At 47.9% G+C, this 16994-nt stretch overlaps 3 protein-coding genes across 3 annotated transcripts; 2 read left to right on the top strand and 1 right to left on the bottom strand.

Annotated features, from left to right (window-relative positions):
* The first annotated feature begins 6907 nt into the window (after nt 1–6907).
* Nucleotides 6908–7646, top strand: LOC116244973 (uncharacterized). Its single transcript, XM_031616744.1, has 2 exons — nt 6908–7316; nt 7501–7646. Exons 1-2 carry the CDS (start codon nt 6908–6910, stop codon nt 7644–7646), a joined length of 555 nt encoding a protein of 184 aa, XP_031472604.1.
* Nucleotides 7647–9169: 1523 nt separating this feature from the next.
* On the bottom strand, nt 9170–12747 carry LOC116244972 (uncharacterized). Its single transcript, XM_031616743.1, has 4 exons — nt 12562–12747; nt 11278–12128; nt 10250–11184; nt 9170–10116 (listed from the first exon to the last, which is right to left on the bottom strand). The coding sequence occupies exons 1-4, from the start codon at nt 12745–12747 to the stop codon at nt 9170–9172; spliced, it is 2919 nt and encodes a 972-aa protein (XP_031472603.1).
* Nucleotides 12748–13538: 791 nt separating this feature from the next.
* Nucleotides 13539–16827, top strand: LOC116244971 (uncharacterized). The gene is given in 7 exon segments (XM_031616742.1): nt 13539–13769; nt 13922–14115; nt 15082–15526; nt 15529–15852; nt 15855–16019; nt 16022–16322; nt 16325–16827. Coding segments are annotated over 7 exon segments (2163 nt in total).
* The last annotated feature ends 167 nt before the right edge of the window (nt 16828–16994 follow it).

The following is a 16994-nucleotide window of genomic DNA, read 5'->3' as shown; positions in this document are numbered from 1 at the left end:
GAGTGCTGTATTTTTCTTTTTGCTTTGAGGCAAGCTCTAACTGTTACTTTTGTCGTGGTTCAAATGTTTATTCTATTTGGCAGTCAAATTGTTATTTTTCGGCTCCGCCTCTTTCTTTATCTTCGGTTTATTATTCACCTTTATCTCCACCTTGATCTCCTGACTATCATTTTTAAAAGTATTCGTTACGGGCGTCCTCGGCTCGAGCTAGTTTTAGTCTCCGCCGAAGTCAACTATCTTGGGTTTTTGGTTGAGGGATCGAACGGTTGCGTTGGAAAGGAATTGGCGAGTGCCTCTTTTGAGGAAAGGCTTTGGCTGTTTTGCCTATGTCATATTTAATAATGCGAATAATATTGGGTTTGATATGTTTGCCTTAACCAAATAAAAACATATATGAAGTAACCTCGCTCAACTCTTTAACTTCTCCAGCTCCTCCTTCACCCGCCTCAAGTTGCTATCGATGTTGTTCGTCATCACGGTCAATGAGGGGAAAAGCTCGCCCAACTACCTCCAGATCGGCTGCACCAAGCAGTTTATGAACCAAATCTGGTCCTTATATACGCTCTATACGCTGGTCATCTCGAGGCATTTCGTCAACTATAAATTTAACTTTTTTTCTTGTCTGAAAACTTACGAAAATTAGTGACTAAGCAGCGCTCCCCAAGCGATGTAGTTGGTGTAGTCAGTACAGGGATTGCCGATATCGCATGCATGGAAGACCTGCTCAATGGCAATCCATTTGTGTTCGCTGTTTTTCTTGATATCAAAGTAAGGCTGCTTTCTCAGCTGCTTGAATTTCTCTAGGTTTTTACTATGGAATGCCATATCCGTGCTAAGGATCAGCCTGGTGACTATTTCCTTAGCTCTGGCCTTGTCCTTCGCAGGAGTGATAAAATTGAGGTCTGGATTTTCCTCCAGGATTTTCCAAAGATGGCGGATATGCATGTTCTCGAGCACCGATTCATTTTTAACCTACTTGGCAAGCTGCGACTTAATCTTGACCTCGAATGCGTTGGTCGAGCCATCTAAATAGCCGGTGAATATACTGTGGTTGATATCGTGGCAAAACCCAGCCACCAGGATGTAGAAATATTCCTAGTCAGTACAGATGTGCCTCAGCGTAAATTCCCGCGAAAAGCATTGGTAGACCAACTTAATAGCCAAATTTATACCATGGTGAAGTAGAAGGCGTGTGAGTAGTTGTGGTAGGCGACTGAATTATAATTTTTCGCAAGGAGCGTGAAGAGTCGTTTGGTGACCCTTTCAGTAAAATTTAAATTGCAAAATTGGGTGGTTCTGAGGATCTTGATGCTGAACTCGACGAGATCCTTGACCTGGTACTTGAGGACAGGGAAACTGAGTCCCTGTAAGTGCTCGAGGGTGACTTGCGATGCAGGCGTGCACTTTTCGGGCAGGGTGATCAGTTGGAAAGTGGTCTATATTTATTAATGTTTTTGTTGTGCCTTCCAGAGGAAGAGGTCAATGGTGGTCATTTGCATTTTTTTGCTTTCCTCCTCCTCCTCGCTCTTGCTGTATTTTTTATAATAAGTATTTTAAATTTTCGCGAGGTCGAGAAAGGGAGTGCCGCCTTGCTGCAGCCATCCGGCGCGTGTGGACTTTGACTTGGTAAAATTTTAAAGCATCTTCTATGCCGGTTTATCCTATAGATTAATATTATAATATTCCATGAAGAAAAAGATATAAATGGGGAAATATGAGAACACTAGTCATCTTTTCCCACCCGCATTCTCTTCCTCTTCAAGGGCTCCGTCCATCTCATCGACATTTTTTCCAAAAGATATTACTTTTATTTCGGAGTCACATAGAATATTTTCTAAACTCATTATACCGTTTCCTCTAAATAGAAACTGGGTCTGTTAAAACTCGCAATCTTAGGTCCGGTCATTCGTTTTTTAAGATTGGAAGCCGGTCAAATGAGAAACATTAGAATCTGATAGACAGATTCCAAAGAGAGCAGGTACATATTTTTGCATATAAAAACTTTGTCTGTTTGCCGAAAGAATGGCAATGGCTACAGATCTCCCGAAAATGAGAAGAGTGCGAAAAATACAAAGCATAGTTTATTCGCCAGTAAGAAAGAATTCGAAATAACTGCCTTTTGGTAGGCTGCAGATTAATACTGAATTTCGAAATGTTAGTAAAGTCCAGAAAAATATAGATGCAACATCCAGCCATTAGAAGGGGATGGTTGGACATTATCCGTGATGAAAGCGAGACCAGTTCTTGGCATAATGAGTAGGACTATCAATAAAACACTATCCATCATTTTTAGTTGTCGTCGTCCAGCTGGTCTCCGTCCTCGTCGTAGTTTACCATCATCTTTTTCTCCCCGCCGAAATCGCTGAAGTTGCCTAGGGTCACCAAAGATTTTCCGATCTTCATCTTGTGCTTCTCTCCCCTGCCTACATCTTTATCATTTTACGCTCGATGGCCCACAGCATGTCACCCGCTTCAAGCGTGCCAAGGCTGGCGTCTCTCCTGACCGCTCTTTTTAGCGAATCGTAGATGATTTCTTTCACATTGTTCTTCATGAATTCTCGAACATGGAGGTAAGTCTGAATGGAGAAGGTGGCTACCTTTGGTTTAATCGTGATGGGCCGTTGATAGACTGATCTGAAGATCTGGTTGACCTCTTCTTCAAAGGTGAGCTTGCCTTCGTCCCTCGACATTATTATAATATTGAAGTCAAATCGACTGCACTTCCGCTCTGCCGCTTCTATTGATTTTTAATCATCATTTCAACAAATAGCAAGAAAAAAAAACAAAAAAGTGAGCATATTCTAAGCCATTCAAGGAATTTCATCAAAAGATAGATTGGGATTGATGACTAGATGAACCGTGAGCTTTTTTTGTGCATTAATTATCAATCTTTTTTACCAAAATGCAATCCCACCAATCACGAAGTTTAACGATTGTATCATCTGCCTCACCGTGATTTAAAATGTGAAATAATTTATTTTTATTTCGCGAGTCATTATGTCAAAAATACTAGAATAAAGCAAACCCACCCTCGACAAGTTTTCCAAAACTTTTAATAAAACAAAAATCAGCTTCCGAAGCAAGCCTTTAACTATCAGAAACATTTATCACGAATATTCCCAATCTCATCGAAGTGGAAACTAACAAGAAAGATCCCTATCACCCTAAAATCCAAACAGATTATTGATTTCCGAAAGCCCCGATAAGACAACCGCAGAAGCTATGCAACACACCTGTAGTAGTTTTATGAGGAACTACATTGACAAACTGAAAAGACAACGCAAGAGAGAGAAGAAAAAAATCGACTCAGTCAACCACTCCAAGCAGACAGATGGAACCATTGGCTGCGACCTGTCCTCTCTTCCCTCTATCCCTCAAGGAAACTCCAAAGTTTTAGTCCTGAGGAAGATTTAGCCTATCCAATTTAAGACCAATTTAGTCCAGCAGACGCCAAGCACTCAGACCACCGATATTGAGCACTTGGTATAAATGATAAAGTAGATAAAGGACCAGTAAAAGCATCACCATAGGAGGCATTTCAGCTTGGGACTTCCAACTTTAAGCTTCAGATAGAAAAAACCGAAAAGATAATAGAATATAGATGCAGTAGATCCCTGGGAAAACGGAGTGGACTACCAATAATACGCATTTTAATAATACAAATGATAAGGATAATATTGTTTTTATATAAGCTTGTTATTGCCGATGCAGCTACTATCGTCAGCCTTCCCGCCAGGAAAGGCGCCATTAACGCATAGCAACGTTCACGAACTGCTTCAAAAGCATCTTCAGAACAATCCATTTCCCTAGGCAACAATAAGGAAGTACGAAGTGAGTGATATTTAACAGCTCAAACTTTTACAAAAAGAGTGGTTTCCGCTCAATTATAGTGACCAATTTTATCTAAAAATCCTCCAAGGAACAGCCGAGTGCTACGTTGCTTAAGTACTGCTCACGCCTGATCCCAAACAAAATCCCCAAAGGACCATAGTTGGAGCGCTGGTATTCTAAGTAACATCAGAAACTGATCATTTGGTCGACAATTGGCTGAGTCGCATGATGGGTTGGAAGGATAATGCGATCTATATCATGACCTTAGGAGTAATAGACTAAATGAGGAGCAAAGGTCTCGCGAAGAGACTATTCGATGAGATCATCCGCTACGCGATGGCACACCAAAACATTCAGATCGTTTCCTTGCATGTGGTGGCCTACAATAAAAGAGCAATCAATTTCTACAGAAAGAACGGATTCGTATTGCTGGAATCTTTAGAAGAACATTACCATATCATGAATCAGTAGTTTAGTGGCCTCAAGCTAGGATATTTTGTCAATGGAGGGCAAAGGAGGGAAGGATGGGTTCCATGGCTCAGGAGAGTCATCCTAAGAAAGGAAACAGATGAAGGATGGCCATAGTGATTAAGATAGATTGTAATAGTATATGCACAACAAAAAATTATATCAAGTTAATTTTTGCCTTTTACCCCCATACTCCCTACTCGTTTGGTTGGCTTAATTCTCACCCTTTTCCTTTTCTGTTGGTAGATTGTTACTGTTATTTGTTTCCGCGACTGTGCTTTTTTGAAGAGAAATGACTCGATGACTTCCTTAACAGCCAGGTCTGCTCTTTCAGCGCGTTTCTGATTCACTTTTTTCTCCTTATAGCTGCTGGAAAGCCTCTCCTCCTGCGCTAGCAGTATCTTGTTCCACCATTTAATCCTGCTTATCTTGTCGATCTTTAGGCAAAGCTTATAATAGTCCTCGCCAGCCATCACGTACATCTTACCCAGGAAGTCCTGTGCTTATGAGTTAGGATTAAACACGTCACCCAAATAGTATTCCCCTGGGAATAAATTGACCAGCAATTCGGAAATTCTTCGATGGTCCAACAGAGTGATTTTATTCTTTTAGTAGTCAAAGTTGTGCAGCTTTCCTGAATAAAATTTTTGCAGGAAGTCCTGGATAGTGTCTGCATTGTGATTTTGGGCAAACTATTTGTAAATTTGCTCGTTGATGAAGTTTCTGTAATATATTTATTCCACTAGATCTTTAAGAGAGGCCTTTCCGGTTTGAAATGGATAGACTCGATTAGTCTTGACAAATTCAACATCTTTTTCTTGGTTTCTTGATGCTTACTGGTTCAATATTGCTTGAGATTTCGGAATGATTTATACCTATTCGCTAGGTTTTTACTATTGAAATAGCGGCTTTGCCTAATTTGCAATTTTTTGGTGTTGGTTGTTTTGCTGCTTTTTTTCTTGCTATCTATTGACATATTCTTCACATACTTCTAGCCTTATGCGAAAATCAAGTATCTTGAGCTTTGGCTTCAGCTGGGATTGTTTCTTTTCAGTGTTAATTGGGGCTCTTTAAGGACTATGCGTAGCTTACCATTGCTAGAGATCATCAGCATCTTATAGGAAAGCCTATTCAAACGTATTATTCGCTTAAACATTTTGCTATTCAAGATGTTTACTCTTTTTGGAGCTTTTGAAAGAGGGTTTATTTGCCTTCATCTTACTTGCATATCTTTATTATGGAATTTACGATCCAGCTAGGTTGATTATGAAATGAGCCTGCGCCAACCACTGAACTGATCCTTGCTTTTCTTTCTTTTGCTCTTGGCTAATCTTTTATTGTAATCTGATCATCCTTAGAAAAGTTATATGATTAATGCAAGATAGTCTTATCATCTTCAAGCCACTTACTATTGTATTTTTCTATGTTTTTTTCTTTTTGAGATTGCATTTTAGAACTTTTTGAATTGGCTTGATTCCATATTGGCTTTTTGGCAGTCTTCTTGAAATCTTTTGCCTATTTCTTTTCCTTGGAGGTTTCTAAGTAGCCAACCTATTTTCAAGCTTTCGATAGGGCATTACGATCGAGAACTCTTCAAGGTGTTCTTCAGCCGGTTCTTCAACATTTTATGTTTCAGGCTCCTAATCCTTCGGCCTTTTTCTATATTGGTTGATAATCTTTTGCCAAGCTTGACAAATAGTCGACTGTCCAGCTGTATTATCAGTTTCGCTGTTTGATTGCTGCTGCTGACTTACTCTCGATTTGAATAGAGAGTTGGGGGGATTGCTGACGCCTGTGCTGTACCCCGAGGCGGATGTGGAAGTATTGCGCTTGTTGGCTGAACTTGTTAAGAAATGAGGCTTCATGGTGCTTGCTAGTTTAGCTGCTTACCAATCTACAAAAAGAAAGCAGTTTTTGTGTGAATCTATCGATGGTCAACTATTGGCTAATTTATAGAAGATCACATTATTACAAAATATCATCGTTCCTTACCCCAAATCCTTGTCCAGGCGGCTGTCGCAGGCTCTTTTGGGATTGGATTTAAATGAATGGAAATAATAATTAGTTGATGTAGGGTGATAAGGTGGAAACCTTCGAGCTGAGCTCCTCCGAACAGGTGAAACCCATCCAGGATGTGCTGGCCAACTACGAGTTAAACCTGGGAAGAGAGTGGCCTTCCAGAGCAATAGCACCCAGGCAAGATTCATCATCCCCCTCGCTGACTTCGTCAAATGCAGAGATCGGAACATGGCATACTCAAGCATAGATTACGAGGGAGATAAAGACTTGTTCCGCATCGAAATGAAGTACAGTAAGAAGTGATCATTTTTAATTCTTAAGGAATGCCATCAATAAACATCAAGACTATCACTGCCGAATCATCAAAAAATCAAACAAAATCATACAATATCCATCCACTAAGATCGGCACCAAGGGTATTCGACATAGTTGGCTCGGATTCATATCATTATCCTTTGCGAATGGATTGATCCGATATTGTTACTGGTACTTTGGCGGTTTTTGAGTTGGCGTCGGCTGGCATTATTCCACAGCTACAAAAAGAACAAATTATTAATTTTATTAATAATAGTTATCCAAGGAAGAAAGCATGCGCAAGATCTCCACCCTCTCAACCGTCGTGCCGCCCCTGTTCGAAGCCACCAAGCCCATCAGCCACTCCCTATCCACCGAGGAATCTCCGCGCGAGCGCCCCCCGCAGCCCTCGCACAAGGAGAAGTCGCAGCTGTGCAAAAAGTTTGTGGAAAACGGCTATTGTCCCTACGAGAAGCGCTGCAAGTTCGCGCACGGACTGCAGGAGCTCAAGAAGAACCACCAGGCCAACTGCAAGTACAAGACCAAGGTGTGCGGGGGGTTCCTGCAGGAAGGCTTCTGCCCCTACGGCAACCGCTGCAACTTCATCCACCCTCCGTCCGCCCCCACCCCCGCTCGCGCCCGCAACCTGGATCCCGCCATGCTCTCCATCCGCACGGAGGCAGCCACAGAGTCGCGGTTGCTGCGTCTGCTGGAGCGGGACTGATATTATATTTTATTGACCCTTGCACCTTCTATATTATCACCTATATCACATGGAGAAGCGTCCGTGGACCGTCGAGGAGGACCGCCTCCTCAAGTAAATCAACATAGTAGACTTCAGCTTTTTCTTCATGCTCCTATGGCTCCATAAGTTTCTATTATCTGAAGCCATCCTCCTCGCAACCGCTGCAACTTCATCCACCCTCCCTCCGCCCCCACCCCCCCGCGCCCGCAACCTGGATCCCGCCATGCTCTCCATCCGCACGGAGGCGGCCACAGAGTCGCGGTTGCTGCGCCTGCTGGAGCGGGACTGATATTATATTTTATTGACCCTTCACCTTCTATATTATCACCTATATCATATGGAGAAGCGTCCGTGGACCGTCGAGGAGGACCGCCTCCTCAAGTACGTCTTCGAGAGCAGTCGGCTCACCAAGTGGAGCCACATCGCGCGCAAATTGCAGGAAGACTATGGCATCAAGGGCCGTAATGGCAAACAGTGTAAAGAGCGGTAGCAGTCTCCTCATACAGCTACGCAACCATCGATCCCTCCTTCCAGAAAGAAGAATGGAGCTACGACGACGAACAACTGATGCTTCACTATCACAACGATATCGGCAATAAGTGGGCAGTTATCGGAACCAAGCTGGGAGGACGGTACCCCCTTCAAAACATAGATCAGACAACTGCGTGAAGAACCACTTCTACGCGCTCCTGCGGAAGGCGCTCCGCAAGATCAACAAAGTTATTCACAGTCAGTTTAGGAAAGAGTACAAACAGTTCAGTCCCACCATACTTTACCGCATCGTCGAAGTAGCAGAGGAAAAGTTCAAACTCTTCCCCAACTATGAACAGAACCTTTGCCAGTTCTCGCAGCGTACGCCAACAATCACCTAGAATTGAAGAATTAACTTGTTTAGTTCTCCTACGATGATGAGATTGGAGGCGAAGATGAGATCGATGTGGAGGTGGTAAGGGAGTTCATCGCCAAACTGACCGAGTTCGCAGGCGCCTACAAGAGACGGCCGAAGAAGGAACGGCGCGGATCGGCAGGAGGACAGGACCTGCTGACGCCCACCCGCTACCACCTCGACCGCGAGGAAAGCGAAGGCAACAACTCCTTCATGCTCTCCTCCGATACCAGCAACGTTGACGACATCAGCGACGACGACCTCAGTCGCGGAGAAACCAACTCCCGCCGGCGCAAGAACTCAGTCGGCAGCGCTGACGAGAACTTCGAACTCCCCAAGGCAGTGCGCTCCAGAGCGAAGTCGCAGGGCAACCTCAACGCGCGCTTCTTCTCTGAGACGCCCTACTTCTAGATGAAGCAGGAGGAGCCCTACAAGGAGAGCAAGATGGACGAGGAGGTGTGCGGGGACATTACTGGTAGTCTGGGAGAGGAGGGCATAATGGCGGGCCTGTCGCTGCTGAAGGAGGAGGAGTGCCTGCCGCCAGACCCGATCCAGCTGAACAAGTCGGCGAGCAGCAAGTACCCGCGCGAGCTGATGGAGGCGGAGGACAACCGATTCTACTGTAAGGCGTGATTAATGCAGTTGAGGAGAGCGGCTTCCAGATTAGCATTCTACCTGAGATAGACATGGAGGAACGCAGCCACGACGACCTGTTCTGATCGTTCATCCACTACTCCCAATCAAGCATTCATAATTGCTATCAAAAATTATAGTCTTACCATCATAAAGTAATTGACCTTTTTGAGCTTTGTGACAGCAGCTTGAAAGGCTTGCTAATTCAAGGAAGGAAAGAGAAGATTATTACAACAAGATAGGATCAAGATAATGCTATTATCAGCATTCAAAGGGGGAAATATTTATTGATTCTAAGATATAGAGACTAAATAGGTTGTTAGATATGATAATGATGATATGTGGGTGTAATCAATTGTCACCTCTACAACAAGGTCTCCAGTTTCTTCGTCGTGGTTGACTTCGCGCATGTCGTACTTGGCGATCCACTTGCGCATGCGCTTCACGATCTTATCGCGTTCTTCGCCCTTGAGGTTGGCGTAGTTGCCGAAGTTGCGGAAGGTCATCCGCATGCGCTTGTCCTCCAGGTCGCGGTCGGTGATCTCGATGTTGTCGCGGGAAATCACGATGCCCGCCTCCAGGTTGGCCCGGTAGAGCGAAATCGGCTCCAGGAACTCAATTTCGCCGAACTTGTTCCAGATCTTTACGTTGGGGACCTTGCGCAGCTGCTCAGTAGTGTAGTCCTTGAGGTGCTCGACGGAGGGCGAGATGTTGAAGTCACCCACCTTCGGCAGGTCCGCCAGGAAGACGTTGATCTTCCTGCGCCCGTCCTCCAAACTGCTCCTGTAGCTCTTGGAGACCTGGCGCATGCTCTTGTCGTTGCCCAGCAGGGATTCCTGCTTCTTGGGGACGATGCGGAAGGACTCAACTGGCTTGGTCTCGTCCTCCTTGGGCTTTCTCTTGAGCTCGTATACGGGATAGCTGGGGGAATCCAGTAGTAGCCGGGTTCCTTCTCGAAATCGGAGAAGAGAGAGTAGACTTCGTTTTCCTTCTTTGGCTTGTCGGTATAGCCGCTTCTTGCCTCCTTCATGAACTCGTCGAAGGGAGTGGAGGCGGGAGCGCTGCTGGCTGAGTAGTTGCTTTGGCTGCCCTGCAGTTGGTTGACGAGGGTGCTGAGTTTGCTGATCAAATCTAAGGCGGGATTGGTGGCTGGGTCGGATGAGGCTTGGGGAAGCGCTTGGTTGAGTGCGTAGGTGAGCAGAAGCTGGGGAAGCAGCACCTGCAAGGCCGGATCTAGAGTCTGCGAAGCTTGGAAGAGAGGATTGGAAAGCTGTGCGAAAGTAGAAGGCGGCTGGTTGAAGAAGCCAGGCTGAGCAGTTGGAGCAACTGGCTGAGGAGGAGTGAAGAGGGAGGGAGCTTGAGCTACGCCGAACTGGGGCGTGGTGGTGGCTGGAGCTGCTCCGAAGAGGGAAGTAGTGGCAGGCTGAGCAGCCCAAACAGGGAGGGAGTTTGCTGCTGCTGTGGCTGTCCGAAGAGCGAAGTGGTAGCCTGTGGAGTCTGTCCGAAAAGAGAAGTCGGCTGCGTCTGCCCAAAGAGAGAGGTAGTGGCTGGCTGCTGAGCTGTCTGACCGAACAGGCTAGTCTGAGCTGGCTGAGTTCCTCCGAAGAGGGAGGTGGTGGCTTGAGCTGGCTGCTGACCAAAAGCTGTGGTAGGCTGCTGTCCAAAGGTTGTAGCAGGCTGTTGTCCGAACGCTGTTGGTTGCTGTCCGAAGAGTGGAGAGGCTCCAGTGGCGGCAGTCTGCCCAAACAGGCCAGTTGTAGCTGTCTGAGGCTGTGAAGCTACTCCTCCGAAGAGCGAGGTGCCCTGCTGCTGCTGTTGCTGCTGTCCTCCGAACAGTGAGGTTCCCTGTCCGAAAGCTCCAGTGGTTGCAGTGGTGGCGCCGAAGGCTGGCTTTGCCTGCTGCTGACCGAATGCGTTCTGGGCAGCATTTTGGCCCTGTCCGAAGAGTCCAGCAGTCTGGCCGATGTTGTTGTTGCTAGTGATGCCTCCGAAGGAAGGGAGGGAGGTTTGTGCGCCGAAGCCAGTGACTGGCTTGAAGCCAGCAGTATTTGCTCCAAATCCGCCAGTCTGCACTCCGGTTGTTGGGTGATGGCAGGCTGCTGTCCTCCGCTTTGGACAAAGCTGATCCTGATTTCCTCCTTGCTGAGTCCGTTGAACTGGTCGAGAGCAGCGATGCACTTGACGAGATGCTTGGCATCGAGCTTGGAGTTCTTGCTCTTGACTGGCTGGACCTGAGTGCCAACCGAGTTGGTATTGGCGACGGAGGGAGAGGAATTGAGGTTGGTAGGCACCCCCCAGGTTGTCCCGCCTAATTTATTGTTACTCGTACCAGCAGGACTGTTGAAGGCATTGTTCCCGAAGAGGCTGTTGCCCGTGCCGTTGTTGGCCTGCTGGAACATGCCGCTTGCTGTTGCTGAGGCTGCTGGGTGTTGGGAGCGAATGTGTTGAAAAGCCCGCCAGTGTTTGTCTGCTGCGGTTGCTGCTGGCCTCCGAAGAGAGGATTGGCTGCTTGCTGTTGTTGCTGCTGGCCTCCTCCGAAGATTGAAGTGGTGTTTCCGAATGCGGGAGTGGCGCCGAAGGGGTTTTGCTGCTGTGGCTGCTGCTGACCGAGGAAGGCGTTGTTGGCGTTGTTGCTGGTAGCTCCGAAAAGGCCAGTGCCGCAGGCTGGGTGTTTCCGCCGAACAGGTTATTTCCAGCAGGCTGTTGTTGCTGCTGAGCTTGCCCTCCGAAGAGTCCTTGTCCTTGCTGCTGCTGGTTTCCCCCGAAGAGTCCGCCAGCGTTGGTCTGCTGTCCTCCTCCGAAGATTCCTCCTCCCTGAGGCTGTTGCTGCTGTCCTCCGAACAGGCCTACTCCTGGTTGCTGTTGCTGTTGTTGCCCTCCGAAGAGTCCTCCTACGTTTTGCTGCGGCTGTTGCTGGCCTCCGAAAATGCCCTGTTGCTGCGGTTGCTGTTGCTGTCCGCCGAAGAGTCCTTGTGCTGGTTGCTGCTGACCGCCAAATATACCTCCAGGAGTACCTTGTTGTTGTCCGCCGAAGAGGCCAGGTTGTTGGGTGGGCTGCTGCATGAAGCCGTTTGGCTGTTGCTGTTGTCCTCCGAAGATGCCGCCGGCGTTCTGTTGCTGCTGTCCTCCGAAGAGTCCCGCATTGGGTTGCTGGTTGCCGGCGCCGAAGAGGCCGGGAGTGTTGTTGGGCTTGGGAGCGTTGCCGAAGAGCCCCCTGCTTGGTTGTTGGCTTGACCGCCGAATCCGCCGAAGCTGTTTCCTCCAAACATAAATGATTAATTATGAATGCCACTACCAGCACATAAGGTATTAAACTTATAAATTCTCATATAATTTTGATGATTTATGATCCTCTCATTTTTAAATATTTATGAGCATGAACGCTTCCTTTACACGTAAACGGGACCTCAAGCTAATTAAAAACAAAGGCGAGGGAGTCGGAGTCGGCTTCGGCGAGTCCGTCCCTGCAAGCAGCGAGGAGGAGAACCGTATCGGAGCAACTACTTTCCCCTCGCAAATGGAAAGAGCAGCGCGGTTGCTAGCCAAACTTGGCGAACTGTAACCCCAAAAGTGGTAGAAGGAGAGCAGCGAACTGATTGGCTATTTCCTCGATAACCAGAAGTCCTTCCTCGTCAATCAGCAGCTCTCAGCATTCCGATAGTCCATCCTCCTGGTGGTCAAATACCAGCAGGAACTCAAGCGCAGGGCCAAGGAACTCACCGAGGAGAACGGCTCTCTCACCCTTGGCCTTTTCAAGAAGGTTCTCGACGAAATTAACCTCCTCACCCAGAACGATAGAAGCGACAATCTCATTCTCGAAACAGGCATTATCAAGGCTCTCTTCTCTGCCATGGAGGCCTTCGTCTCCCATATCGAAACTGAATCCTCTAAACCGGAAAGGAGGCCCACCCTCATGCGCAAAAACTCCCTCAAAAAAGTTGAAGAATTGCCAGCTGTCCGTCCATCCTCAAGGGGCAAGCTGTCCTCCCTCTCCAAGAAGGACCCCACCACTCTCAACAAGCAATAAATAGTAGGTTTAAGCAGGCCGAAACTCTAAACTCCTTCTTCTTCCATCGATAGAGGCTGCATATAGGAGATCGTAATCGTTCTATGCTCCATCGTAAAAAACCTCTCCGCCAGCTCCAGACTGCGACGCGAGATCATCCAAGAGGAATACTTGCGCCTGCTGAACCGATATCTTTGCATCTGGACGGACAAGACCTTGTCGAGCACAGGAAACACTATTCTGATGCAGCTTACTGCCTCGTTCCGCCACCTGGTGGGATAGGAGAAGTCCCACCGCGCCTTCCTCGACAGCAACTGCATCGAAGCCTGGACGCGCCTGGTCGAGCTTTTCCCCACCAACCAGGACCTAATGTTCAACGTGCTGCGTACCTTCTCCAAGGTCTCCAACTACGAGTCCGTCTGCGTGAAGCTCTTCGAGAAGCGCAGCTGCGTAAAACCCTCAGCAGCTTCTTCAAGTTCTACAAGAGCAACATCCACATCGTGATCCGAGTGGCCATGACCTTCGCCAACTTGACCAGCTATCTCGCCGACGTTCGCAGCCAGCTTTACTTCGATTTGCAGGTCTGGCAGGATATCTACGAGTGCTTTGATTTCTATGCTACTCGTGAGCTGTCAGGCAGGAACTAAGTGGAAAAGATGGGCCTGAGTATGGCTGCCTGGGACTACCAGCACATCAAGAAGGAATCGGATGTGGAATGCGCCAACCGCATCATCAGACTCATCGCCAACCTCTTCACTCTCGCCCCCATCGGCCAGGACATCTACGTCAACCACGCTAGCACATACCGCGACCTGGTGAAAAAGCTCAAAGCTCTCCTGGAGCGCAATAACAACATCGAGCGCAAGAACAACATCGAGCGCTGGAATGTACATGCACATCTAGGTAGGAACTGATCGCCACTATCCTCAGCTGTCTCACCAACGTCCTCTTCTACGACAAGGAACTCCTCATGACCAACTCAGAACACAAGATGGTGAAGATGCAACTCGTCCATACGCTTGTGGACTTCGTCGTGCAGATCGACAATGAGGAGATTTGCTGTGAGAGCTTGAGAGTGGTTGCCAATCTCACCAGAATAAAGGAGCTTTGCGCTGTGGTCATCGAGGCGAAGATCCACGAAGCCCTCCTCATCCTGCTCGAGTCCACATCCAAAGAGATAGTATATTACTGTCTTGGCGTGCTCTCCAACCTCATGGCCGAAAACAACTTCAGGTACTTATTCCACGACAAAGGCAAAACTACAAAAATACTATAATTACTGGCGTCATCTCCATTCTCAACGAATGCGAAAACGATGACTTTGACCTTGCCACGGTGGCTCTCAAGACCCTCGCAATCATCGTCGACAGTCGCAACGAAAACTTAGATCCGAAGCTAATGGCTGATGTTTAGGCTTGCCTGATGGGCCTGGGCGGGCACTGCGATCGAGTGCTTTCAAATTCAGGCGGAAAAGTGCCAGAAGCGGTTGAATCCAGGTCGCTAATCAACATGCTGCTCAACAGCATGCCCGAGGAGAAGTTTGTCTGTCCAGTCAAGAATTGCGGGAGGAAGTTCGCAGACGAAGGACAGCTGCAGGACCACGTAAAGCGGCGGCACAAGGTATGATCGATCTGCATATGGCCAATCACCCTATCATAACTTCAAGCTGGCATATACTACGCTAGCTTGTTCTAACTATAATTCTTAATTCGATGGGGTGCGCTCCTACCAACCGAAAACGCATCACCACACCTGCAGCGGAGGCCAAGCCTTTGCCGTCCTCCATCGTCGATGTCCACCCTGAGGATAAGGAGAACATCACCTCCATTGAAAATTTGCACCGCATCAACGAGAAATAGAGGGAATCGCTGCAAACGGTAAGACCTCCATCCAGACAGCCGACCAGGGTGAGCAAGGCCAGGGTTGATCCACTAAACGATGACATCATGGTGAAGGATGAAAGGAGGGGAGTTGCTTTGGAGAGGATGGATTTCGGAAAGAAATAGCACCTGCAAGGGTATTGAATAGTGATTATCAATCATACTTTATCTGACCCATTTGACATCAATGACAAAACCACATCATTATCGACCATATTGTCCGATGTGATGCAATCTCATCCACCAGATGAATACCCATCTTCTTCACTACTTTTCTCTACGGGTATATCGATATATGGAATTTTCTGATTTGTTGCAGTTATCTCCATAAATATAATCGATCAATGTTGTCGTCTGTCCTTTCGCGACGCCTGGCTCGTTTCTCTCAGTGGTTTTACCGCCCCTCGGTGCTGGAATACCCCATTAACCGGCACGACGCTGACCTCCTGCGCAACAAGCAACTCATGGACGAAGCCAACAACAACTTCTCCAAGATCCTCAGCAAGGCCACCGTGCAAACCGACAAAAAAGTCCTCGATAAGATGCACAAGGCTGGCAAACTTATCGTCCGCTAACGCATCCAGAAATTAATCGACCCAGGATCTCCCTTCCTCTAGTTCTCTCCACTCGCAGGACATGAACTCTACGGAAAGGAAGAGGTTAACTCCGGAGGCATTGTCACTGGCGTTGGTCTTATCTCTGGACGCTTCTGCATGATAGTAGCCAACGATCCATCGGTAAAGGGGTAATTTTGGTCCTATAAAGCGGAACGTATTATCCCATCACCGTGCGCAAACACTTGAGAGCGCAGGAAATCGCACTGGAGAACAAGCTGCCCTGCTTCTACCTGGTGGACTCAGGAGGTGCCAACTTGCCACGCCAGAGCGAGGTCTTCCCAGCTTAGGGACATTTTGGACGTATCTTTTACAACATGGCTCAAATGTCTTCCAAAGGCATCCCGCAAGTCTCCATGGTCCTCGGCAGCTGCACTGCTGGAGGCGCCTATGTTCCTGCAATGGCTGACGAGAATATTATCGTTAAGGGCAACGGAACAATCTTCCTCGCAGGACCTGTATTCCCTTTGCTATTTAGCCTCTGGTGAAAGCAGCCACTGGTGAAGTCGTTTCCGCTGAGGAGCTGGGAGGAGGAGCTGTTCATACCAGAATTTCGGGTGTTTCTGATCACCTTGCCGAGAACGAAGAGCATGCCCTTTGGCTCGGACGCAACATCGCTGCCAATGTACGGACTCATGTACTTAGCTGAACACTCCTAAAGTTACTCTGGATCTGTCTGGCATCTAAGAGCCACTCTACGACCCAGAAGAGCTCAACTATATCGTGTCGACCGACCTCAAGAAGACCTTCGACACACGTGCAGTCCTTGCTCGCATTTTGGACGGCTCCAAGTTCGAGGAATACAAGAGCGAATACGGAAAATCGCTGGTGACTGGTTTCGGACGTATCTACAACCAGCAGGTGGGAATTGTGGCAAACAACGGGATTCTGTTCAGCGAATCGGCAGTGAAAGGAGCCAACTTTGTTGAGATCTGCTCCCAGCGCAAAGTCCCCTTATCTTCCTGCAAAACATCACCGGCTTCATGGTCGGCAAGAAGTACGAGCACGAAGGCATCGCCAAGCACGGCGCCAAGATGGTCAACGCAGTCTCCACCACTGCCGTCCCCAAGATCACCTGCATCATCGGCGCCTCATACGGAGCAGGCAACTACGGCATGTGCGGTCGGGCCTACGACCCCCGCATGCTCTACATGTGGCCCAATGCCAAAATCGCAGTGATGGGAGGAGAGCAAGCAGCAGGAGTGCTCACACAGGTCAAGGCTGCACAGCTTCAGCGTGAAGGCAAGGAATTCCCACCTGAGGAAGAGGCACGCATGCGCAAACAGACAATCTAGCTGTACGATAAAGAGTCAAGCTGTTATTACTCCACTGCTCGCCTGTGGGATGACGGCGTGATCTTGCCTGAAGATACAAGGAAAGTCCTAGGTCTATCAGTGCTGATTGCCTCCAGCAACATCGGAGAGACCAAGCACGGAGTATTCAGGATGTGATTGGGGAAATTATTAATCATATTATGGATTTATATCATGGGATTGGCATTTAAGAAGTGGATTTATAGAGCTAGAGGGGTTGGGGTTGGGGTTGGGGTTGGGGTTGGGGTTGGGGTTGGGGTTGGGGTTGGGGTTGGGGTTGGGGTTGGGGTTGGGGTTGGGTTGGG

This window comes from Nymphaea colorata, unplaced genomic scaffold (assembly GCF_008831285.2).
Source record: "Nymphaea colorata isolate Beijing-Zhang1983 unplaced genomic scaffold, ASM883128v2 scaffold0423, whole genome shotgun sequence".
Lineage (NCBI taxonomy): Eukaryota > Viridiplantae > Streptophyta > Magnoliopsida > Nymphaeales > Nymphaeaceae > Nymphaea > Nymphaea colorata.
Note: the sequence above shows the minus strand (reverse complement) of the source record. Positions and strands in the feature narration are given on the sequence as shown.